Consider the following 25791-nt stretch of genomic DNA (forward strand, 5'->3'; position numbering starts at 1 on the left):
TCATACCAAAGAGAACGAGGGGATTCTCTGTTTGCGACGTTTCGGGTTGATTGCATCAATTGGTGAAGCAGGGTTTTCTTCCTCCAGTGCTCTTGAGTTTTTGTAGCGAGTCTCCATTTGATGCTCATACAATTGGAATAATCTTTTAAGGTCGTCTACCTTTTGCAGAAGGTGCCCCATTTGACCAATTTCTTTAGGTACATCAATTGATAATATCTCAGCCATTTGCGCGATTCCTTCTGAAAACTCTGATACTAAGTAGAACACCATGTGGTAACCTATACACTGAATCACAATCACCTTTTGATTGTTTTTTCGTAGCATAAGACGGCGAGAAAATATACCCAAACGAATCAAGTCCATAAATGCTAATTCGGGATTGGATTCAAAGTCTGGCGGCTTCACTTCTACATATCCCAATGCCCCTGGTGGTAGGGCGAAGTGGTAAAACTCCCGTATGCCAACGGGAGGATCCCGGTTCAAATCCTGGTAAACGCAAGTTGTTTGATTTTTTGACCTAGTACTGATGTCCTCGTTTGGTGTTTTGTATTCTTATCCATTGACGATTTCCGCAAGATTGCATTGGCTCTAGGTTTCGCACCTTATTAGTAGTAGATTTCTTTCCCAACTTGGTTCAAAATATCTTATTCCCCTTCATTGCAGACATTGGGTCCACCAACAGTCTTTTCTTTCCCTCAGCATGACATTTTAAGGACTTTAAATAAAAAAAATACATATCCCAAAGTAATAGTTTCTGCTTTCTGTGGGATCGCGACTGTGGCTGCATCTGGACGGGATCTCACTATGTTATCATCTTTACGATTTAACCAAATGAGATGTTTGTTGTTGTCAGGGCAATGAAATATTGGAGAAAGAATTGGGTCCAAGAAATTTACTATCAACTCCATTTCTCCTACAGGAGAAAGTCGTTCGAAGTTGGGCAGTTTGGTAACCAAATTGGCAAATATTTCGATGATATTTCCATCCTCTTTGGAGGCAACTTCAAATAGTCGGTTCATTTCTATCTTCAACTTTCTTCGGTCGGTTGTGCTGTTGACATCTCGAAGTAACATGGATAGTGACACGTACATCATGTTGTCAGCTGTGACATCTTTGATGATTGCTTTAGTTCTGATATTATTCAGGAGGTACTCAGTATCGACATGCTTGGCAAGTTCTGGACACACCTGTCCTTTCTTGAGTAATATTATGTTGTTACTTGCTAACACTTGGTGAACTTCGGTTTGCAAATTGAATCCGTGCTTTCTTGATTTGTCTTTACATGATTTAATATATGAATCCAATTTTCCTTCAATCGAGGAAGCGCCAGCAGTGAATGAAGAAGCACCAACAGTAGATGAGGATGAAGAGGGAGACGCACCAGGCACAATCTATACCAGATATTTTCATTTTATCAGCACATCTATCGATATCATTTTTTAAACAAACTAGTTTTTTAATACTATACTTTTGGTGGTTGTTTCAGTCTCAAGATTAACCTCTCTGAGGCAGCGTTCGTAGCTTCGTCCAGTACTTTGTTTCCATTCACCATTGCATTCGCTTGAGACTTTGATTGTTGAAAAATTCTCTTCATATCAACTTTGGCTTTGCTTTTGTATGGTTTTTTTATGTTATCTTTGTATACTTGCTTGAACTTTGAAATAAAAAATTTCAATGCATCGCCATATTCCACAAATGTCTCGAACCAAATCATTAACACCTCTATGTGGTTTTCATCACTATCGATAAAGCCTTGTATAGTTGATCTGGCCTTTTTAAGTCTGATGTAATCTTCTAACGCTACGAAAAACACCCGTGGTTAGACTCGTCGCTTCCACCAACACGCAGCATGCTTACCTTGGGTTAAATCCGACATTGCAGGGCGAGATGAATAAGGAGGAGATCGCGTATTTTAGTAAAGGTACACTTTTTTTATACCTCAGTCGCATGAATCGAAAATAGTGACATCATTGATTTCTTTTATCTGACAATAAATTATTTTCTTTCCAGACGATTAACAGATACTCTCTTTCATTCCAATGCAATGATGAAGGAGTCCATTCACATGTGCCTTGCTGCTATGGGTTTGGTACTGTCCAGTTTCTGGATGGGTCCTCAGTAATTATTTGCTTTTCAATACGTTGGCTAGTAATTCTTGCGTTTCTCATTGCCTTTAGAGATTGACAAGAATGATCACTGTAAGTTCATAGGCTGTCTCTTTTCCAACCAAATTATTTATTCTTTTTGTATAGGTCTGATGAAAACGCAAATCATAATAGCAAATTATCCGATGCAATACTGAAGGAATTCTCTCACACCTGCCATGTTGCTCTGTAGGAGGCACCGCCTTCAGTTTATCTGGATGGGTCCTTAGTGATGCTTGTCTTTTGAGTCTTTGCAATGATTATTGCGTTCGTTGTTGCTTTGGAGTTTGGTGAAACTGATTATGTGAATAAAAAGTCTCAAAGGATTAGTAAGAGAAGGTATCACTACAATTTGGGACAGCATATCATGAACAGCTGTCTTAAAGTATCTCTTATGTGATTTAGTAATAAAATCATCATACATAAAGTTGTAAATCTCTTTGATTTGATCATGTATTATGTTTGATTTATGTTGCTAAGAAATAAATGAAAAGGAAATTGCGTTTATTATTTTTAGAGAGAGGAGGTTTTAGTGGAGGCAATATACGGTATGGTACTTCCAATGGATCCCGTCTAATAAATTTTATTTGCACATCTTGAATGGCATTATCCTATGCAAAAGAAAGTTGAATGAGTACACCATTTGGGATTGGTCAAAAGCGCAAATTGGGCCAGTGAATTGCGCGAATTGGATCCTGAGAAAAGCGCGAGCTAATCTTAAAAAGCGTCCATTGGCACCGAAGGCACTTTAATGTCTACATCTTTTGATTGGGGAGATAAATCATGGCTGAAAACGACAATACAGCAGATAGAGCTAGAGCCGTGAGAGCTGAGAAGCAGGTGGAGCGACTAGAAAGAGAACTTGAATTGATAAAATCTCGGCTCAAGGTCAGTTACATCGTTTGCTGCAGTGGTTGCTGTTACTCACGTAATAAGAATAGAAACCAAATGGCTCTGCTGGTTCAAGTTCGCCCAACATGATGATGCGAGAATCAGACAAAGTCAACTTTCAGCTACAGGAACAAGTAAAAGATCTAAAATACCAGTTGAAGCACCAGACAGCAGAACTTTCGAAGCTGCAAGAGACATTCGCTACCAAAACAAGTAAAGTTGAATGAAATTACAGATTGAATGAACTCTAAAATCGAACTTTTGCTTGTTAGACGAATATGAGGACAAGCTGAAAAGAATGCGAGGTAGACACAGACAATCTATATACAAAGGATCAAGGCTAAATACGCTATCATAGAGATCTTTGGACAAGCATCCAAGAACATTGACAATTATCGAGCAAGCATTGCTTCCAAAGATGTTGAAATTGGCAAATTAAAGTTGGAATTAGAAGAGTGCCAGCAAAGAGAACAATCCTACAAATCAACTTGCGAATCACAACGATGTAAGTCTTGGTTGGATGCTGATCAACAGGCTCTGATACCGTACTCTAGTCACCATCGACAAGTTGAATACTGAACTCACAAGCACAAAGACATTTTATGGAACTGAAATCAAGCAACTGGAAGCTAGAAACCGACAGATTTCTGTTCAACTCGAGCAAACCAAGAGCAATTACGAACAATACAAGAAGAGAGCTCATATTTTGTTGGAAAAAAACAAGGAAAAACAGAGCGATGCCAGTCGAGTGAATCAACTGCAAGACCTTGTTGAGCAACTGCAAAATCAAAAGAACAAATACGAGAATGAACAGCATGAAAAGGCAGAGCAGCAGTTACTGCTGGAACATGACCTCAGAAAGGCGATTGATCGAATCAATGAATTGGAATCAATCCAGCATGTCCTTTCCAAAAAGGACACAAGCTTTTCAGCCGAGAAGAGGGCTCTAGAAACAAGTAAATCACAAGCACATACACGAAACAAATTGACTATAAATGTCTAATCAACTTGATATAGAACTACAAGCCATGACTAAACAATTCCATCAAACATCCCAACAATTGACGGTATTGCAGACCAAATACGATGAGCAAATAAAGCTCTCTGCAAATAGCTTAGAGCCATTGAAATTGCGTTTGCAAGAATTGCAGGAATCGAACGATTCACTCTATCAGCAAATCCTGATGAAGGATAACGAAATTGAAAAGCTCATCATATCCACGCCCACCTCTCCACCTCCAACTGATGAAGTAGCCGAATTGCCTCCTCAACAAAAGCCCCAGCAACAACCACCATCGGCAACAACGCCACCCCTCGCAGCACAACAGCAAGCACCACCACAGCCGGTAGTATCGGATGTGTATGCCTCCATGAGCTCTTTACTTTCGCCTCTTGTGTCACGTCAAATACCGGATGAACGGATTGGATTGGAAAAACAGGTTCAAAGACTAAGCGAAATGTTGCATGAGAGCCAAGATAAGATCACTGCACTCCAAACGCAAGAAAAGGTAAGCTGAGCGGTGGATTATGCAAATCATGTCCTAATCTTGACGTTGCATTTTTATCTAGGTGCTCAAAGATGAATTGAGGTAAGTCTATGTGATCCGAATGAGACACTCATTATTCAACGGTTTTCACATGTAGAAAAATGGATGCCTTTGAGAAACGCCAAGATATGAATGTAGAGTACCTGAAGAACGTGCTTGTCAAGTTCCTCATGTCTGAAAACAAGCAGGTAAGCATGCCCAATGTCTGCAGATTGACAGCATGGCTAATGCCATTTTCCACTGTATAAATAGACAATGGTACCGATTCTTGCTAAACTGCTATGCTTGGATGAAACCGAAACAAATAGTCTAATGGAAAACTGCATGTAAATATGATGGCAACCAAAAGGATATGATGTGTGTGTTCTCCAATAAAGTTGAACAGCCGATATTTACTGTGATAATGTTGTAGTATAAATAGGCATGCATAATTTCATTTCTGCCCTTCCTTTTTTTTTTTTTTTTTTTCTTCATATTTGTAACCAAATTATTATATCATAATGACTAGCGGATTCCCTCAAGGACAATACTTTTATATCAAATCAAAGGAGAATGGCTCCTGTATTGATGTCTATATGGGCGAGACCACCGTAAGTATCTATCTGGAGGGCGCGCGTTGTCTGTGTGTGTGTGTGCATACATGTAAACTAAGTCATTATCCACCATTTAGTCTGACTCCAACATCATCATTTGGCCCCAAAAGACTGGCGAGGACAAGGATAACCAAGTAAGTTGGATTTCATGCCGGGAACCAGTCTTGTTTCTAAACAATTTTGTTGCGCTGTAGCTCTGGAAAGCTGACAATGGCTTTTTGGTCAACAAAAAATCCGGATTAGGTAAAATGGAATACATCATTGGGTCACACTACTTTTGAATACTAACTGCGTCATGATGGCACTATAGTCATCGATATTCGTGGTGGCGAACTTCAATCTGACAGCGCTATTGTTCAATACGAACGCAAAACTACCATGTAAGTGAATACTAGTAAGCAAATGTGTGTGTGTGTGTGTGTGTGTGTGTGTGAAACATTGGCTTACACTGTTCCTTCATTCAGGGCCCACAATCAAAGATGGGGATTCCGTGATGGTTATGTGTACTGCTTGGCTGATCCTCGTCTCGTCTTGGATATCAGAGGCGGTTCCAACAAGGACGGTGCCAAGGTCATCTTGTATAACCGCAAGGATACTGACAATGCTAATCAACAATGGACCATTCAGACCGATGGCTCTTCTGGTCAATCTGCTGTTCCTACCTATGGTAACACGTCTTCCTCAGTCTCTTCCGGATATGGTCAACAAGACAAGAGCTCAAGTTATGGTAACACTGCTTCATCTGGTTACGGTAACACCTCTTCTGACTATGGTCAATCAAATACCTCATCAGGCTATGGCCAATCTGCTCAATCTGGCTATGGTCAGTCTGGTCAGTCTGGCTACGGTCAGTCTGGCTACGTTCAGTCTGGTCAGTCAGGTTACGGTCAGTCTGGTCAGTCTGGTTACGGTCAGTCTGGTCAGTCTGGTTACGGTCAATCCAGCACATCTTCTGGTTACGGTAACACCTCTTCTGACTATGGTCAATCAAATACCTCATCAGGCTATGGTCAATCTGCTCAGTCAGGTTATGGCCAGTCAGGTTACGGTCAGTCAGGTTACGGTCAGTCAGGTTACGGTCAGTCCAACACCTCCTCTGGCTATGACCAACAAACCAGCTCTGGTTATGGCCATTCAAAGCCTACTGGCTATGGTGCTCCTGATGATGAAAACCCCAGATACCGCAACTAATCGCTTCTATCTATCTCTCTGTAAATCAACATTCAATCATCATAATGTCTCTTTAAATAAATCACACTAGCTTACAAATATGCATTGACATACCAAAGAGCCGCTGTATGTTGTTATTGCGTAGTAGATAGATTGATGGTTATCTCTCTGATATCACTAAAGTATAGCGTCTCGCTATATGCATGGCACGCCAGCTCTTTTTATTTGGACATTTTAAGATAAAATGGCCTTTGCAATTTGACAAACCCCACAGCCGCTTTGGCTTACAATACCTGTTGTTGCATTTTTGTTTCGCTCCTCTGCTTAGAGCAACTTTAGTTGACATGCACTCTAATGGCACGACGATTTAAAACAATTACACCAATATGAGCAGACTGGGAGATGTGCTAAAATTGACATTAAAGGACTAGATACTGTGAAGGAATTGCAAGTGGCATTTAGGAATTGTGGATGGCATATATGGCTATCAAGTATCGAAATTTGGACCAATACACATTCTATGAGTATTTATGAATCCTTGTGCAAGTCTGGACTGGCTGAAATAGCAAGTGCATGTCCCCATCTTGCAATATATCAAGTCGACGTGATACCTATCTAGTCGCACACGCTACGAGCAATATGTCAATGTGGAGCTCAATTGAAAGCCATCACAATTTACGCAAGCAACGTTTGCCTACAAACCAATAAATTACTTACATATGATCAAAGGCAATATCTGAAATCAACTGCAATTGTTCCCCCTCTCCACTCACCCCTCGCTAACATCATGTCAGTATTCTGTTACCAAAATACGCATCAGTTTGAAAGCCTCAAGTATCCGGACGTAGCTGGAATCACTGGAATATTCATTTGGATAATGTATTGAGCGTTTCGCAATCCCTGTAAGAACTCACGGTAGGAAACATTTGGATTGGAAGAAACATCGTGTATTTAGTGGTGAGCCAAGCTGGCTGCTGGCTTTGTCAGATATGAACATGCCCATCAAAAGCAAAAAAAGGGGGGGTATTCGGGCCAAGCAATCAATTTCATGATCCTCATCATTTAATCAGCATCCCAATCATTATTACCATCACCAGAAAAGCATCTTGTTGATCAGCCAGCAGCAGCGCCGCCCGCTACCGTCAAAATCGATTCGAACTCAGCTTTTTTTTTTTTTTTTTGTTCAAGATTGGTCAGATCCCGTTTTATTTTCGACTTGATTGAACTATTTTAGCAGATTCGACTATAAAAATATAATGATCAACCGTTGCTTCTCTAAGCTTTCTTGGGATGCTTTTCAAGGAGCATCTAATGGTGCCAAGTAAAGTAAATGTTTTAAATAAATCTATTGAGCAATTCATAAAAATATGAAAAGAGGTTTCTGGTCAAAAAGTCGAAATTTTACATATCAAAGTCCCACAAAGATCGATAGAAACATTTTGATGTAATACAGGGCTCTTTCGCGTAACCATCACTACCCCTAAGGTGAAAATTACGCCACTGCTTAAATCACATCAAACACATTCCTACCACTACCGTTCCACTACCACCACTCATGGCTACCACCGCAGACCTTTCTTGGTTCCAGATTCTCTCTCGAGGCCACTCCAAGAAGGTCATCAATGCTCAACCACAACGAGCCAAAGATGACAAATTCAAACTGGTCCCTGAAGTTCTCTACGAACATGACGATTTGAAAGCCGAGGTTCTTACTCGCAAGGCGGCCGTCATCCTCCAACAGGCCTTGACACCTGGATCTGTTTTTGTTTGCGTTCCCAAACAAAACATTTGATCATCGTACTGCAGCCTATCGCCTTATCAAGGAGCAAATATCCCCCCTAGTCCAATTTCGCCCTTTGAGTCTGTACCACCAGAAGGCAAATGGAGATCTCTTATTGGAAGCAAAGTTTGATCGCCTCGAGGATGCCAAGCTAGCCATCAGGCAGGGCATCACTTATCAGAACATTGTATTCAAGGCTACTGCCGCCAAGGACAACAATGAAGGGAGACTCACTCATGTTCAAATGACAATTGTCCGCATGACAGATATGGAGACTTTCGTGGAGGATCTGCAGAAGTCCCTCAAGTTCTATGGTAAAGTGTACCAGATCAAGAAATACACCATCGATGGTTTCTTTGAGGGTCATATCAGCTTTTTGATCGACACTGCTGTCAACTACAGGAATGCAGAGGGCAAGGAATATGACATTCAACCATTAAGCAGAATGATGTATCTGTCAGCTTGGGACGTCTATGTGCCTGCCACCTACCGCGGTGCACCACCCGTGTGCCATTTCTGCCGCCAGAGTGGCCACATCCGTGATGCCTGCCCTGTCCTGGCCAAACGCCAATGCTTCAAGTGTCGTAAGCTGGGTCACACCGCCAGGTTCTGTCGCGAGGAGGAAACCACGTTTGAGGATGCCCTCGAGGAGTACGAGTCGAGTAAGAAGGCCAATGATGGAGTACGCGAGAAGCGCTGTGGAGCCACCCACACCATCCATGATCATGTAGCGCAACAACTGCAACGCCAAACTACAGCCAGCCAGTCAGCCACTTCTCATGGCAGCCAGATCAGTAATGCCGAGTCGTCCGCAATGGAAGTCGATCCCAAGACCCTGCAACGCACTCCTCATGGTAGCGATGCTTCCAAGCATGCTCCACTAGCTTCGTCTTTGTACATGCATGTGAATTCTCAGGCAAGTGTCGCCAGCGTTTTCTCTCTCAATGGTTTCCAGTCTGATGTGCTCCCTCTCCGCCGTCATTCTATGAGCTCGACGTCCATGTCGCAGACTCCAGTGTATCATGCCGCCCATAGGGCTTAATGATACAAAAATCATTGCGTATAGGTACCCTTAATGCCCGGAGCATCTTTAAGGGTTCCTCTAAATCAACACAGAGGGAATTTTACTTTCTTCTTACGCTCTAAAAACCTTCAGCTTGATATTCTATGTCTGCAGGAGGTTTCGCATTATCGTCAACAAGAGCATCTCACTGATGATAATGTGTGTACTTTTTCCTATATGTTTCCTCGGTCTGCTTTTGTCATCTCCAAACACTGTGCCATCATCTGCCCAAAACCCGGCCTAGAGCTCACGGACACTGTCATCTCTCGTGACGAATGCTGTATCACTGCCTCTGTCAAGGACGCTCACCAAGTCATCTGCCAAGTGGCTAATGTGTACATGCCAGCACAGGCAGCCAGTCGCCATGCTTTCCTGCCAAGCTACAAGATGCCGAGGCGGATAGGCTCATCGAACCACCCTCTACAGACAGTGTCTTAGGGTTGCTTGACCATACACCCAAGAACAGGTCTCCTGGTTTAGATGGCCTTCCGTTCGAGATCTATCGATATTTGTGTGACAAATTCCCTCCTGTTCTGCTTCTTCTACAACAAGTATTGACTGACGCACTGCGTGGAATCTTCCCAGACTCCTGGAAACAGGCGAGGATGGTGCTTCTTTTCAAGAAGGGAGATCCCGAGCTGCTCAAGAACTGGCGCCCTCTGTCATTGATCAATAGCGATGCCAAGTTGTTCACCAAATTGCTCGCCAACAGATTTAAGCGTGTTCTCTCTCAGCTGATCACCCCGTATCAAACTGGCTTTATGCCTCACCGTTTGATCTCGGACAACGCCTGGCTCAACCAGACGTTGATGAACAACCTCCGTGCCGCTGCTCCCAATGATCCCAATGTTGCTGTGCTTTTGGATCAGGAGAAAGCTTATGATCGTGTAAACCCTACGTATCTGACGATGGTGCTTCATCAGTTTGGTTTTCCTGCATCCTTGGTGGACAGTATCTCGGGCCTGTTCTTTGACACTCGCATCTCTTTATCCATTAATGGATGGCTGGGTGCTCCTATTGAACAACGACGTGGTCTACGGCAGGGCGATCCGCTCTCGCCCCTACTGTTCAATCTCGCATTTGAGCCTTTCCTCAGAACCATCTTGGCTTGTGCAGACTTACGTGGTGTGGCTATGTCTACGGACAAACGCTCGACTTTGGCACGTCAAATTTCGGTTGCTTCCGCTCCAATTGAGCCACAGACTGATCATGTCCTTCTGAGAGCTCCAACGAGCCCTCCACGAGTCAAAATGCTTAGTTATGCTGATGATTTGGAAGTCTTTCTGACGTCTCCGGCTGAATGGCCTGTGCTTTTGTCGCTCTTGTCACTCTATGGCAAAGCGTCCAATGCCAAGGTCAATTTGGAGAAAACCGTGCTGGTGTCGCTGACTGGCAAGCCTCATGACGATTGGAAACACTTGGCGGACCCATCTAACGTTGTATGGCACGATGAATCTTCAACTGGCTCTGTGAGATATCTCGGCTACCCTCTGTACCATACCGATGTACAGTTGGCTCATTTCCTGGATACTATCACAGTGAAGGTGCAGCGTCAATACAATTCGCTCACGAAGCGACAGCTCTCCATACGTGACAAAGGTTTGGTGGCAAACTCCCTTCTTCTGTCTCGTCTGTGGCATATTCTTCGTGTGGTTGTGGTACCCAGTAAGTGGCTGGAGGAGATCCAGCGCATTGTGCGTCAATATATTGTCTCATTTTGGCCGGTTGTGGCATGGGATTCTCTCTGCCTTCCGCGCAAACATGGTGGTCTCGGCCTGGTCGACATTAAGAATCAGCATCTCGCTTTGCACCTCATTTATGTCAAACGGCTGCTTCTACCTCGCTCCCCGACCGATTTTCAATGAAAATCATGAGGGGTACTTCATGCTTTTTGGTCAATTTTTGGCCATGTTTTTTTTGGTCCCCAAAAAGTTGAGCAATAGTGTCAGCAAGTAACTGCCAGATAAGAGCAATTGTTTGGTGCTATTCTGACCATCTAAAACGAGAAAACGCAGCTCAAATGCACTCATATTTTGCTGTATTAGGCACACTCTTGACTAAAAAAAAAAGAATAATATCTGTATGATACTTGCCCGTATATGAAATAACTACATGTATATGGGTGTAGAGTATCACATAAGAATCAGATCCATAGATTATATGAAGGGCTTCCATGTGTAAGTGGAGGGTCAAAATGAAAGTAGCAGTATTTTGATAAGATACGTAACGGCAATCGGTAGCACGAGCTGCCGCTGTGCAGTTTGGCTCTCACCGAAGCGAAGTGAATGTAGAGAGCCACCCGAAGCATAAACACTCGTATTCCATAGTGAAAGTCTTCATTTTTGGGATAAAAAAAGGCGGTCGCTTTGTTTTTAATGATTTTCATGAGGTACCCTTCATAGTTTTTTTTTAGCAATATTTTTTCTTTGGCCCCAAAAAAGAATCGAGCAAACGTGGCAGAAAGTGAGTGCAAGATGGGAGCAGTTGTTTGGTACTATTTCATTTGCCTGCAGCGGTTTTAAACGCAATAAATCAATGCTCAAATAAATTGAATCTCGCTGTGTTTTGCGTATTTTTGAGTAGTAAGAGGTCATGCAAGTGTGCTGCTTACCTGTATAAAGGTTGCTTTTGCTGGGGAAGACGTAAGCACTCGAGAAGTGCTAAATTCACAGTTATGAAAGCTTCCTATGCATCATTGAAGAAGTAAGAAGGCTACAATAAAAGAATATTTGATGATGCTTACAGTCTTTTGCTGCACAATATTTTTTTTTTATCTTGCCTTCTAAGGCTACTAGTTCTTGAATATACTGTAGATTAAGAGCTTAGAACACAGCATAATGCAATATTGTTCAATACTAGATTCTTCAGACATAATAAAGGTATTGAGTGCGAGTGTTTACAACTATATTGGATATATACAAGCATGCGATGACTGAAATTACATATGTTTTGATTCGATTATATCCTTTGACAGATGATTCATCTACCAAGAAGTTGTATATATACGTTGCATCCTAAATGAGTCAGACTTCTGAAGTGAAAAAGGTTATTGCATTACACTATTAAAGCGGTGTGTAATGTCAGTGAATGCTCTTTCATCGAAGATGCTAGGATAATTATTTTGTCTACTGTCGCTCATGTCAGTAAGCTTTTCTTTCAGGGGTTTAATCTTCATGTACGCCTTGCCTACTATCTGCTTGTCTATCTTCTCCTTCTGGTCCAGTATGATAACATATCTCTAGATGCAGACATTGACCTCTTGCCAAATTTCTACGGCAAGTTCATCTATTCAGGGATATAATGATCCTGCCCAAGGTGTCCAGTTCTATAGAGATTGATTGCGTCAGATGCTATGTGTGGACTTGCTCAGTGCTATTCAACAGACACTACACAGTATCCATAAGAACTGTCTGTAGATTCCACCCTAGTTGCAAAGGTACTTCTGATATGCATGCAATTTGCAATGCTGGTACGTACACATTTATGCGTGTCTATGAAACAGTTGTTTGTACACATCTTTGGCCAAGTCGAGTTGATGACGCCCAGCGCCATGGCAAGTTTAGTAAGGCTGAATCCCTCCGTGATCGTATGATGACTTTTGTTACACAGGTATAGGAAAATGTAAAACTTTTTGTTATGAAAAGTGTTGTTGCAAAATTGAAGGGAAGGATACTAAGCACTACGTTTGCCTCTATCTCTATGGAAAATGATAATTGAGAGTTGCTTCACTTTTGGTGATGTCTCAAATTAACTGTAGAATACACGAGGAAAAGTAGCATCTCATTCTGCCATGCTTTATTGACGCGTATTGCTATGAAAAAAGAACCTAGACCACTATTCTTTAAAGGCAAATGCAGGTATAAAAGTGAATTCATGCAGTAGATTTTATTTCTTTACCTTTTGCTCTCGTTTAAATAATTATTGCTAAAATGTTATTACGCTCTGGCTACGAATACAGTGTAAGTACCATGACACAAGACAACTACCGCAAAGCAATATTTCGTACTGACATATAAGCATTCATGCCTAGTTCTCTGCTCCTACCTCTACCACTAGCATCCGCAGCAGTAGAAAGAGAAAGTCGGCAGATGATGAGTTGGATGAGCGACCTTTGAAGAGACAGGATACTACTCTTGTCCTTCAAGGGGAGCCATCTATCTCCTCTCATCTTACTCCTCCAGTTGCACCTCCCTCCTCTTCCAATCCGCCATTACCTTCTTCTTCTTTATCCGAATTACCTTTAGTGGGGGATGGAAGCAACTCTTTCGGTGATACAGTTCCTGTGGAGGAAGAGTCTGCTGGCAACGAGAGGGGTTCTCGGCAGGTACGTTTCCACAAAGACGTGGTTACGTACCTGTTTGAGGCCGACGATGAGCCTTGTAGAGCGGCAAACCACAAGTATGTTGATTACCTTGATTACATCTAATGTTTGCCAATCTCAAGGTTCATCATTCTCTTTCTACTGTCTTTCCCTTTTCTTCTTTTCCGCAAGTGACAACAACAACAACAACAACAACAACAACAACAACAACAGCAACAACAGCAACAACAGCAACAGCAACAACAGCAGCAACAACAGCAACAACAACAGCAAACTTGTTGATCAAAAAGCTGCTCAAGATGTATCCATTCTGGTAAGAGAGAAAATGTAATGCACAAAGTCAAACCTATCTTACAGCTGCTTAACAAAGGGAACGACAATTATCACTGTGCCTGGGCCATCGTAACAAATACCAGCAGATTAACTAGAAACGCGATCCAGTCAAGGTACCATCGCTGTAGATAACGGTAATAGCATTACAACAGACACAGATAAGTAAGTCAACGTGAGATGATATATAACAACAACGGCAATAGCAAAGCAGCTGACTGACCCTCTTCTATCAACTTTTAATACAGCATCGACAACCATGTATATTAAATAGCCATTTATTGCAAGCCATGATGCACAATCATCAATTGTCACAGCCAAAGTATAAAAAGGGAATCAATCTTCAATTCATTTGCGAATACAGCATACAGCTCGCTCAGCACGTTATCAAAAGCAAAGCTCACAAAAAAAAAAAAAAAAAAAAAGATAGCACTGGCAGTAGTCTGAAAGACATTCTCAAGTTCAAGCACGATATCTGGCGCCTTTAAAATATGTTTCAGCCTCTGAAAAAGTATTGATACGACTCTCTCAGCACTTCTGTGACTCTAGCATTATCATCGACAGCTTCGAAATAGGCAACTTGGGCCTGATGAAGACGTTATGGAACTATTTTACAAGCATTAGCAACGACGACACACTTGAATTTTTATAAAACGAAGCATTGAACAAGTCCCCATACGGCAACAATGTGCAAAAGAAGTTGGTAGATTGTCTGCAAAAGATTCTGAGTCGATTCGACACCTTTGAAGAAGTGACAACATTGGAATCCGCCCTCAATGACTCTCCAGAATACACAGCAGTGTATTATTATAAAGCCAACAAAGATACATCTCAGAACAAACACAAGGAAATGAAAGAGAAGTCGCTGCCTGCTGTCAAGTTTTAATATTCTGCCTCCTGCCATCTTCAAGTGTTCCAATATCAGTACCTTGTCAAGACTGTGTGAAATGTAAACTGACCTCCAAAACCTACGGTGCATTATGTACAAAAACTCTCTCATTGTGGCTAGCTCATGCCTGCTTGTATATATATACTGGCTCTTGAACTAAACTCTTTCTCTGAAACTGGCCATTTGCTTATTCCAGGTACACCATTTGGTTATCCTCGACTCACTAATCGCTAGCAAAACCTTCAGAATGCGTAGCAACATTCAGGATAAACATCTCAATGTCAATGCAAATCAACAGCCTGTACTGGGTAGTATAGGGAAAAAAAAAGTGAGGATTATGCGCACACAAATGCTGGTATCTGCCGTCAAGATCATATACATGTTTGAAAGGTGGCCTATACTGCTCCAAATCGAATACATGGGAGAAAAAGGCACTGGAATGGGCTCTATCTTGTACGTTCAATCCAGCAGCATCACAGAAACACAAAAAATCAACCAGGGAACGATACAGAATCGAGAAGAATAGTTCGCAAGTAGTAGCTGATTATTCGAAAATGCATCAAACCAGGATCAAGATGATCAAACGCCTTCTTTAAGAGGTACTATGTATAATAAAATTATTTATTATGCAGCATCAAGGTAAATATCGCTCGTCAGACGCTTCTTACCCATAACTCACCTTTTGTTTCTACTTCTAGTTAAAATCAACAGAAGCAAAAAACATTACTATATACTTTGGAAAAATCTCTCTCTTGGTCTCATACTGCCTGAAAAGAACGACAACTGTGAACTGGATGTAAGTCATTCCTAAATAAACATTGCATGCAATGTCAAGATGAAACTTACATGGTTATGTTTGTATGCTTAGACTAATGGACGGGTAATCATTGTGGATACCAACAAACTGAAGCGCTTTGACCCACTACAGAATACTCATTGCTGGCACTGGCATATTTCAAAGTAAATCAACACTTTTACAGAAGGCTTCAGTGGATGATTCACTATCGATGGTCTAAAACAGCTGGCACCTTTTGAATCGGTATTGTTCTTTGGCAAAGCATCCAAAGATGGGAGCTATATTACGTTACTCCATAAAATTAAGAATGATCACGGTGTAATCTCATCAAAATTTCAATTTTACAGACGTGGAAAGCGCCAAAACCGTCAATTGACGGCAGAATCATCCAAAGCACCCTTGATTTGATAGCTACAAGCCCTCTGTCATGACCCATGCCAACTCGAAAATGATGTATTTTTATTATTCGCATTTGTGTGATACCAAATCAAAAACCACTTTACAAATAAATTGCATACTTTTGCTTGGTTGCACATACGGGAGCTCAATAAGATACAGTGTTTCAGGCATCTAGCAAGCATGGCCAGCTCCTTCTTCCGAGGAAGTCGTTGGTTTGTTTACCTGTGGTATTTTTCTCTCGAGGAAAGTATCGGGTCGAATTAATTTCAACATTTGGTAGTTGTTGGGATCTTGTGCTATACGACAGGAATTTTCTTTTGCAGTGTAATCATTAAGAGATGAATTCGGTTCTTTTTTTCCCACATAGATGCGAAGCGCAATAGTCTAAGCCAAGGATCAGGAAGTGATTATGAAATCATATTACACTTGACTTCCATGTTTTATAGCATTTGTCATACTATTGATGCTATTTTAAGACTGAGAATGTTGAAATTCAAACCAAAGGCGGGGAGCTAAGCAATGGCTGGGCAAGCGTAGCTTGATCAGTTCATGTGCAAATATTCAGAGCAATACACCGTATCATTTAGCGCATGAAAGTCATCCCACTTTAACAAAAAGATATAAGACAAACGAAACTATTGTATTTTATTGCCTTTTGCCATACACAGCTTTATAAACGCTGTAGAGGTTATTCGATTAAGGTCAAAAGATCTGATTTTAGTATATATCAACCAATGTTCAGCGATCCAAGCATTGTATGCTATTCTAAAGAGGGCAATAATGTTATCTTTTCATATATGGTTGACTGTTGTACACCTATTGGGCACGGAAATGCGCTTTCGTCTTTCTAATAATTTTGGTAGCATCTATCGCCTTGATGATACAAACGACATCGATTTTGCTAGCAAGCAGCTAGCTGCGTGCAGAAAGCAATTCCGGCCCAGATGAATCTCTGCTCAAGATTGGTAAAATTTTGATCAAAATCGACTTGATTTATCTATTCTGCCAGATTCGACTATGCGATTTGCGATGATCATCCTATGCTTCTTTAAGCCTTCTTGGAGTGCTTTTCAAGACGCATCCAATGGTGCCAAGTAAAGTAAATGTTTTAAATAAATCTATTGAGCAATTCATAAAAATATGAAAAGAGGTTTCTGGTCAAAAAGTCGAAATTTTACATATCAAAGTCCCACAAAGATGATTTTAGGGGTTGTGTTAGATCGAGAGAATTATTTTGATTTAAGATATACCATAGTAAAAGTCTTCGTTATCAAGGTAGAAAATGCGATCGTTTGATTTTTGATGAAAATCATGAGGTACCCTTCATTGCTTTTTAGTCGATTTTTGATGGTCTTGAAAAAAGTTGAGCAAAGGTCTCAAAAAACTAGCGCTAGATGAGAGCAGTCGTTTGGTGATACTCTGACGGCCAAAAACGGCTTTTAACACGAGAAAACACGGCTCAAATGCACCCAAATTTTGCTTTATTCTGCATATATTTGGGTTGTGAGAGGTAATGCTGCTGTGTTGTATGCGTATGTTTGAGTAGTTCACATTGATACAGACGTGTGTCACTGTGGAAAAATCAAATTCACAGCTGTAAGCTGTTTATAAAGGATCCTTGCTAGTAGCAAAAAGCCGAAAAATGACACTCTGATATACAATAGGTAGGGTTTGTGTATTTGTACATGGAGTACATCTGTTTTTCTTAATATGGTTGATGTTCCGCAGAGCACGCCTTTGTGTAGATGTTGTTTGCATGTAAACATGCATTCTTTATGCTTCAACATCTAAACTGTAAGCGTTCGCAGGCTGTGCAAGGTCTAATATTCTCTTAATGCAATGAAAATAAACTTAGAGGCTTGACTGTATACTATTAGTAGAAGACGTAGAAGAATAGGGTATAAGAGAGAGCTATCATGCACATTAGAATATTAAGAAATGTGGCTCAATTAATAATTATCAAAGTACAAACAATTCTATTTTCCTTACAAAATAGAACCACCATTTGACAGATTATTTTGTACCAGTGGAATGCAGGAAAGCTTTCAAATCTATGATTAACTGTATTATTGCTTATGGACATTTTGTTATATCGATGAAATACAAAGAAGTGAAAGGTGAAAGACGAATAAATCGAGCGATGATTATGGTTTATTGGAAAAAGAAATAGAACAAGCGAGGAAAGAAGAAGAACGAAATGTAATATCATTAATCTCGAGTGGCTGTAGCTTCTTGTGCAACTTGGATCAGGGCTTCAGCACCAGATAATAAGGCTTCTTGATTTGCTTGCGGGTATTTTGCACGGGTCAGATCTTTTTTTTTTGGTGGGGTGTAAAAAGACAGGGCGGAAGGAGGAGCTTGGGTGCTTGGGGCTTCATGTTCCATCGGCTCAAAGATGTTTTCTCGAAGTAGCAGGCTGCGATCTGCTTGATCGATTGTGTCTTGGATTAATCTGGCTGTTCTGTTAAGGTCGAATTGAAACTTGAGGAGAGTGCCGATGAATTTGGTTGTATTTCGCGTGTTCGTGAAGGAAGTGACAGAATCTGGAAAATGTATTTTTTCCTGGAGAGTGGCCACATGGAGGTCATAATCGAAATATGTCACAGTTGAGAAGACGGCTTGCAACCCAATGAATTGAAACATCCAAGCATGTGTGATTTTGGTGGAAGTGACCTCATACAATGCCATTGCGTTGCGTTTTCCCTCCCTCATCAATTGATCATCGATGGCCTTGCTTTTGCCTGGTTGAATTAAGCAAGCTTCCCCAGATGCCAAATCAAAGGATGCACCGACTTGTGCAATGAATCGGACGTCAGTCTTGAACCCAACAATATTCAATTCATCCGGGTAGAGGAGCATCTTGTGTTCAGTGGTAATGGAATTGATAGTTTCTCCAATTTAGAACTTAATCAAAGGGCCAGAGAACAGATTTATCAACACGGGTAACCAGAGCTGATATAGAATGTCATACTCGCTTGCATTTTCCGTTATTCTAGAACTTTGCACATACTGGCTTGTATTAAATACCGTTAGCATCAGCTCAAAAGCATCAGCAGTTGGCATGGGTAAAGGATCCTTCAAAAGATTGTTGATGTATCGTTTGGATGCCGCAAACATTTCAACATGTGAAACTTTCGAGATTGCCTCTTTCCAATGGGATTGCAACGTCTCTGGCCAGGTAATATCATCTTGGATCTTGAATTCATTTGTAAATTTGGTGTCCACTGATCAGCCAAAAATAGGCCCTTGCATTAATTGCCATCAGTCATATCGACAAGATCCAGAATAAGTGAAGCACCACAGCTCATCAGCTTTCTTTGCTGGCTCTTCAGCGCAACTTTCGAAGCTTGATACACCGTAAAATAGTCTTGAGCACTCTCAAACATGAGAATCGTCACTTGACTGTAAGTCAAAGCCGTTGGGTTGACTTGACTTGCGCTCACAGCGATTGCTTCATCGACTGACATTTGGCTCCCCAAAAGCTGAGCAGAAGCTTCGTCAGGTGCAATCTCTTGTTCTTCTACCTGATCCTCTACCTCTTCTTCTATTTTTGTTCATAGTCAATCAATATAATGAATTGTGTTACAAAGTATTAATTACTTTTACCTTCAAGCATTACACTTGCTGACCGGTTTCTTTAACCAGTTGTCAACGCATTGCATCGAGTCAAAAATCTTTCCTTGAAGTTGTTCTGGGTAATACTTGGAACCGCTTTTCTGGCAAAGTTACGGAACAAAGTGCTACTTATGAACAACTTGGTGACATTTTCAACGACTTTCACGTATCTGTCATACAATCTTGCGCTTATTGATCTTTGCCTTTCGTCAATGAATAATCTGATCGAGTGATCTGCTACATTTTCAGGCTTGAACGAATCTTCAGCTTCCAAATCAGCCAGAATTCTATCGAGTCTAAAACGTCTCGCTTGAAGTTTACTGATGATGGTGCTACTGGCAATGCTAGACGAGGCGAGTAGATTCATTGCAATTATCAAAGAGTATATGGTGAATAAAAAAAAGAGGACAGGTAAAATAATGGATTAGAAAATTCGGTTGACTTTTTATACTATTACATCAAGGAGCTATTGAAACCAGAATCACTGGAAAAAGGATAAAGAAAGCGAGTATCCTCTGTCTACATTTCGTTATTCTAAGCAAACAACACCACTGTGTTAAAGTACTGTAATATCTACATAACTTTACATTCACCACATTAAACTATTGTGCAATAGATGCTAGATTAAATGCTTGCACCTTATCATACTTTTTTATAAAGAAAGCTTTTTTAAATTGTATTTACTTGGCTAAGCTTTTATTACAAACGCAAAATCAAATTTATTGGCAGATCAATAGGAGATTAAATAATTGTAACCCTTCGCTGTTTTAACCTCTGAGCCAATCAAATTACTTGAAAACTCCGCTGACCTAAAAAAAATTTTGCGAGGGTTTCCCCCTGTTTTGATGTGAGGCAAAATTTTAAGCTCCGCTATATATAGCAATATAGCCGCTGCTATCATCAAATTTCCCTCAGGTGCTAGAGCATGCCTTACTTACACCACCTAGCTTTAAATTCAGGCATTGAGACCCTCAATCATCACTAAAGTAAGTAGCGATAACCAAGTGGAGGCAGCCTATCCACCTCATAGCCTCGGATAATATCTTGTTGAGCTTCAGGGATAGGCACATCCACACAACGTAAAAAAGGTATGCTTCAAAGAAACATAATAAGAATAAAAGAAAGAAAAGAACATACTACTATAGGAGTATAGTAGTTTGTAGGCAAAAAAGGAAGACTCACACGAAGCGAGTCTAAGAAAAGCATAACAAACATAATAACATCAAAGATGTTCAAAAAAGTTCGTTGCTGTTGCAAGAAAGATGCATACATGAGCAACGCGCATGGTAGTAATAGTCGGATGTAAAGCAACATGAAACAAATACGCACAACTGCAAAGGCAACAGTGGTATTATAAGTTTGCAATACAACATAATGACTAATGTTGTTTCATGTAAAGCTGCAGAGGAAACACTACTACCAAGAAAAGAAAAAGAAAAAAAAGCGCAATAAGGCAAACATCATGAATGCATTATTACGAGAAAGGAAGCAATAATATAAACGTTCAAAGAAGTTTTATATCATTGCGACCAGAAGGAAGAAGATACTTACCAATTCCCACAGCCACAGATAGACCAGAGGAGTATAGGCAATCACCGAGAATAGACCAGAGAACAAGCATGCAATAAATACAATAGACCGGGAAAGACCATATTAGCAGCAGCAGCAGCAGCAGCAGCAACACCAACACCATAGAAAAACTAAAAAACGAGCGCCATCAGCAGAGAGCAGACAAAGACCAAAGAAGTTACTTACCACGTATCATCACCACAGATAGACCAGATATTACACAATCACCGGATAAGAACCAGAGAACGAGCATGTAGCAAATACAGTAGACCAGCAAAGACCAGATTAGCAGCAGTAACAACAGCAGTAACAACAGCACCAGCACCATAGAAAAACCGAAGAACGAACAATACCATAGACCAGAGAATAATGCGCAATTACCGGAGACAGACAACCACAGAACGAGCATGCACCAAGTACAGTAGTCCAGGAAAGACCATATTATTAGCAGCAGCAGCAGGAACACCAGAACCATAGACTAACCGAGAAACGAACGCCACCAGCAGAGACCAGACAAAAGCCAAAGAAGCAATCACCAGACATGATAAACCAAAGAAGCAGGCAGCAGAGAAGACAGAGAAGGAATGGCAGCAGCACTCACTCAAACAAGCAAGAAATTATTAAAACCTAATAAACAAACTGAATTAGTGTTAATTCTATGCCTTCCAGTGCTCGTTATCGAATGGTACCTAATATTTTCCACTTGAAAGAAGCAGTATCAAGTTCTTCCAACAGTACAAGACAGAGTAATCGGAAGCTAGAGTGTTATTATCAATCAAACGGTTTCTAAAGCCATCATGGTTTGATACTAAACGCGTTTTGCAAAAAGGGAAAAAAGCGGGGGTATGGAACAATGAGAGGACGCCCTATCCGACGTCACGGCCAGTAGATTTAGTCTCGGTCTTTTGCCATGGCAGCTATAATTGCGGCAATTTAATTTGAATTTGTGTAGTGAGTATTTTCATGTTCAAACTTGACCTGATCTAACATCTTTTAAACGTTTTTGTTAAATTTGACTATGAAAACTGTTATTGTTACACCCAACTTTCTAACACATCTTTAGAGAACTAAAGAAGCCGCATTGACTGATGCTAATTATATACAGCTTTTAGACTGAAAATTTCGAGTAATTCTCAAAGATATGAAAACAGGTTTTCTGTGAATATGTCGATTTAGCATACAGAAGTCTCAGATAAAGGGTTTCCAATGTTGCATTCCATCTTTACGATCAATTTGATCTAATATGTGGCATGGGAAAAGTCTTCATTTTTGGGGTAAAAAACGCGATTGTTTGATTTTCAAAAATTTTCCTTTACTAGTACTCATGAAAACATGAGAATTTTCATGGATTTGCATTGATCCAAAAAAATATGAAATAAAGCATCAGTAAGTAAAGCGTATCAAAGGAGAGCCATTTGACCCTATTCTAAGCGTCTACAACGCTTTGTAGCATGAGTTATTCGTGTTTCAATATGGCTAGATTTGGACAGAATCTGGCCTAAAAATAAGGCGTACTGGGTTTTGTTGCTAAAGAAGTAAGCTGTTACAGTTCTATTTGATGGACCAGATGTTCAGCATTGTATGGAACTTAGTTTCTAAATGATAGATGCTTTTATTCTTATTCTAAGGCTCAAATCTTTCTTTTTGAAATGTGCGATTACAGTAGTTTTATAACTTGAACATCAGTGATAATGTGCAAGTTTAAGTCTAACAACTTGCTCAGATTGAGCGAGATGTTTATCAGGCTAATAGGTCACCTTTGATGGTTGTCCACAACAGAGATGCCATATCTATCCGTGAAACTAGACTTAAAGTTCATGCACAATGTTAAACCACATTCATATTTAAAAAGAAATGACAGTTATTGAACACATTAATAAGTCGGTTTTAGCACAATGGATGGGGACAAGCAATGAAATCACGTATCAAAATGGACTGAACAGAAATTCATGATACCTACTGATGCATTTCACAACACAATGATCCATCATATCATACCTCATACAGCACAGTAGTTACTTCATATAAGGATAAGAATCATACTGGTATTTCCCCTTTTTAGTCCTTAGTGCCCCTGATACCGCAAAATCTGAGTGCATTTGAACTGTGTTTTCTCGCGTTCAAGGCCTTTTTAGATGGTCAGATTAGCACTGGACAATTGCTCTCAACCAGTAGTTACTTATTGCCACCGTTGCTCAACTTTTTGAGGACCCAAAAAACATGGCCAAAAATCGACCAAAAAGCATGAAGGATACCTCATGGTTTTCATCAAAAATCAAACAATCGCATTTTCTACCTTGATAACGGACTTTTACTATGGTATATCTTAAATCAAAATAATTCTCTCGATCTAACACAACCCCTAAAATCATCTTTGTGGGACTTTGATATGTAAAATTTCGACTTTTTGGCCAAAAACCTCTTTTCATATTTTCGTAAATTGTTCAGTAAGTTTATTCAAAACATTTATATTACTTGGTACCATTATTGGATGCGCCTTAAAAAGCACTCCAAAAAAGCTTAAGGAAGCATTTTTTTGTAGGGGAGCCGAGCTCCATTTTTTATTTTAAGTCCTTCAAATGTCGCTATGAGTGATAGGAAAGACTGGGTATGATTACAAGAGGATCGGAGGAACGAAAGAAAAAAAATAAAAATAACAGATAGAAAAGAGCAAATGGATAAAAGAGGAAAAACTGAATACTTACGAATCTAGCTTTAACTCGTCATCCAAGCGAGCAAGAGAGCGAGCAAGACGATGTTGAACAGTGTCAGCGATGAACGGGGTTCGGTCGAAGATCCAGCGCCAATGCGCTTGCCATATTGTCAGCAGAATAGTTGCGAAAAGTTGAGGAATAGAGAGATCATTGAACGAGAGAGAGAGATCACGATCAAGATAGGGAGAGGAACAGAGTAATATTTGTTGGAAGAAATGAATCAGATCAACATCAGAGATTGAGGAAGAAGCAGAGAGATAGGTGAGGTACATGTGTCGTCAGACCAATAACTTGGGAGGGCAGGAGAACAGAGTATGGGTGATATTCTCCGTGGTAGAGGCAGAGTAGATGGTACATAGGGGAGAAGGGTGTTTTTCGGGGATGCGTAAATGTAGCAGAGCTCTTGAAGGGATTTTCTCGTAAATAGCTCGGTACCAGACCGTGCGAGCAGCCAGGGGAATTGAGATACTCCAGAAGGAGAGCCATTGAGCCGGCCGGAGAGGAGAGAGTGAGGAGGAGTTAGAGGAGAGGTTTTGACGTAGTTTTTTGAAGTAACGGATGCTGTTGAGCGGCAACCGGCCTCGCGAAGGCAAGGAAGAAGGAGGAACGATAATGCTATGGCAGAACGCTTGAAGGGAGGGAGGTTGATGTGGGTTGAGGGTTGGACGAGGAGCAATGAAGCACTGTTGTGCAAAGAAAGGTTGGAATAGTAGTTGATGCGACTGAATGAAATCAGCATCACGTTGGGATACAATAGGATGGCGAGCGAATTGGAAGGAAGGACGAACACGAAGCACCTGATGATCAATATCTAACTGGAAAACCTCGCTTACAAGAAGCTTTCTGGCAACGTCAGAGCCATCTAAAAGAAGATTCGGTGGTATAAAGCTAGAAGAATATAAATTGTTAATAGTAGGAGGAGAATGTAAAAGTATTTCATAAAGAGGGAGTGAGTAGCAAGTAATAGCATCAACATAATATAAGTTACGACGTTCCGACATCTGAAAGATGGACAAGCAGGACTGAAGGTTAGTGATTGGATTGAGATAAGTATTGCGACGGGATGGACTTTGAGGAAACCACAACCGATGGCGAGCATGCTGAAACAAGAGGTAGTAAAAGAAATGAGAGAAGACGGTGGAGGAGTAGCACCAAGAAAGAGTATAAGTTAAGACAGGAAGTGAAGGAGTGTTGTACTTGGAGAAGGCCGGAGAGTCAAGATATTGAAGCAATAGAGGGCACACCCAGTACCATTGCAGAGCTTGTTGTTGAGAGAGAGGATCTAGGAGCCCCAAACCACCGGCAGAGCGAGGTAAAGAGAGAGTAGCAAAAGAGAGTCTAGGGAATATACAAAAATTAATGAAGGCGGTGCCCAGGCTTCGTAAAGAGAGCAACTGGGCCTTGGTAAATGTTGTGAGTCGTAAAACATGCCATAATTTGGAATAAATGAGTGAATTGAGAATGGTGACCCGGCCACGGATAGAGATATTGCGTTGGGAGTGGATAGCAATAGCGTTACGGATGGAGTCATACAGTTTTTGAAAGGCAACATTGCGTTGAGTAATGCTGGAACAAATTGGATAACCGAGATAAATGAGTGGAGTGGTGGATGTGCGATCATGCCAAGCGGTGATGCCATAAGATGAGAGCAGGGCTTGCCAAGTTGTTGATGGTTTACCTGAAAGAGATGTAGCTACTGTTTTGTGATAATTCAATAATGCGTTAGAAGCTTTCATGTAAGTAGTGATGGCAGCCTGCAAACGATGGAAATCGTGCGTGTCGCGAAGATACACCAAAGTATCATCCGCATAGGCAAAGATTTTGACCGCCAGAGGCGCAGTTGTAGAAGAAGCTGAAGAAGTAGAACCATCGCGAACAATGGGTGGGTCAGCAGCATCAGAAAACAGTTGTTGCATAGAATCTGAAATAACATCAGATTGGGTATCATTAGAAGGGGGAGGAGCTTCAGT

At 40.8% G+C, this 25791-nt stretch overlaps 8 protein-coding genes across 8 annotated transcripts; 4 read left to right on the forward strand and 4 right to left on the reverse strand.

Annotated features, from left to right (window-relative positions):
- ATC70_007167 (uncharacterized protein) lies at nt 1–1876 on the reverse strand (the record flags this gene model as incomplete). The annotated part of the gene is made up of 4 exons (XM_064826431.1): nt 1–486; nt 897–1391; nt 1469–1800; nt 1858–1876. The coding sequence occupies 4 exons, from the start codon at nt 1874–1876 to the stop codon at nt 1–3; spliced, it is 1332 nt and encodes a 443-aa protein (XP_064676529.1).
- Nucleotides 1877–2927: 1051 nt separating this feature from the next.
- Nucleotides 2928–4912, forward strand: ATC70_007168 (uncharacterized protein; the record flags this gene model as incomplete). The annotated part of the gene is made up of 9 exons (XM_064826432.1): nt 2928–3032; nt 3086–3248; nt 3308–3340; nt 3394–3540; nt 3590–3991; nt 4053–4543; nt 4605–4624; nt 4680–4770; nt 4835–4912. 9 exons carry the CDS (start codon nt 2928–2930, stop codon nt 4910–4912), a joined length of 1530 nt encoding a protein of 509 aa, XP_064676530.1.
- Nucleotides 4913–5082: 170 nt separating this feature from the next.
- Nucleotides 5083–6366, forward strand: ATC70_007169 (uncharacterized protein; the record flags this gene model as incomplete). The annotated part of the gene is made up of 5 exons (XM_064826433.1): nt 5083–5172; nt 5253–5309; nt 5370–5418; nt 5486–5555; nt 5640–6366. 5 exons carry the CDS (start codon nt 5083–5085, stop codon nt 6364–6366), a joined length of 993 nt encoding a protein of 330 aa, XP_064676531.1.
- A 1534-nt stretch (nt 6367–7900) lies between these two features.
- ATC70_007170 (uncharacterized protein) lies at nt 7901–9167 on the forward strand (the record flags this gene model as incomplete). The annotated part of the gene is made up of 2 exons (XM_064826434.1): nt 7901–8116; nt 8169–9167. The coding sequence occupies 2 exons, from the start codon at nt 7901–7903 to the stop codon at nt 9165–9167; spliced, it is 1215 nt and encodes a 404-aa protein (XP_064676532.1).
- A 198-nt stretch (nt 9168–9365) lies between these two features.
- ATC70_007171 (uncharacterized protein) lies at nt 9366–11053 on the forward strand (the record flags this gene model as incomplete). The annotated part of the gene is made up of 2 exons (XM_064826435.1): nt 9366–9546; nt 9615–11053. 2 exons carry the CDS (start codon nt 9366–9368, stop codon nt 11051–11053), a joined length of 1620 nt encoding a protein of 539 aa, XP_064676533.1.
- A 7078-nt stretch (nt 11054–18131) lies between these two features.
- Nucleotides 18132–18782, reverse strand: ATC70_007172 (uncharacterized protein; the record flags this gene model as incomplete). Its single annotated transcript, XM_064826436.1, has 1 exon — nt 18132–18782. The coding sequence occupies one exon, from the start codon at nt 18780–18782 to the stop codon at nt 18132–18134; it is 651 nt and encodes a 216-aa protein (XP_064676534.1).
- Nucleotides 18783–19174: 392 nt separating this feature from the next.
- On the reverse strand, nt 19175–19905 carry ATC70_007173 (uncharacterized protein; the record flags this gene model as incomplete). The annotated part of the gene is made up of 2 exons (XM_064826437.1): nt 19175–19467; nt 19566–19905. 2 exons carry the CDS (start codon nt 19903–19905, stop codon nt 19175–19177), a joined length of 633 nt encoding a protein of 210 aa, XP_064676535.1.
- Nucleotides 19906–24099: 4194 nt separating this feature from the next.
- Nucleotides 24100–25737, reverse strand: ATC70_007174 (uncharacterized protein; the record flags this gene model as incomplete). The annotated part of the gene is made up of 1 exon (XM_064826438.1): nt 24100–25737. The coding sequence occupies one exon, from the start codon at nt 25735–25737 to the stop codon at nt 24100–24102; it is 1638 nt and encodes a 545-aa protein (XP_064676536.1).
- Nucleotides 25738–25791: the final 54 nt, after the last annotated feature.

Source organism: Mucor velutinosus (genome assembly GCF_035048745.1).
Source record: "Mucor velutinosus strain NIH1002 chromosome Unknown tig00001549, whole genome shotgun sequence".
Taxonomy (NCBI): Eukaryota; Fungi; Mucoromycota; class Mucoromycetes; order Mucorales; family Mucoraceae; genus Mucor; species Mucor velutinosus.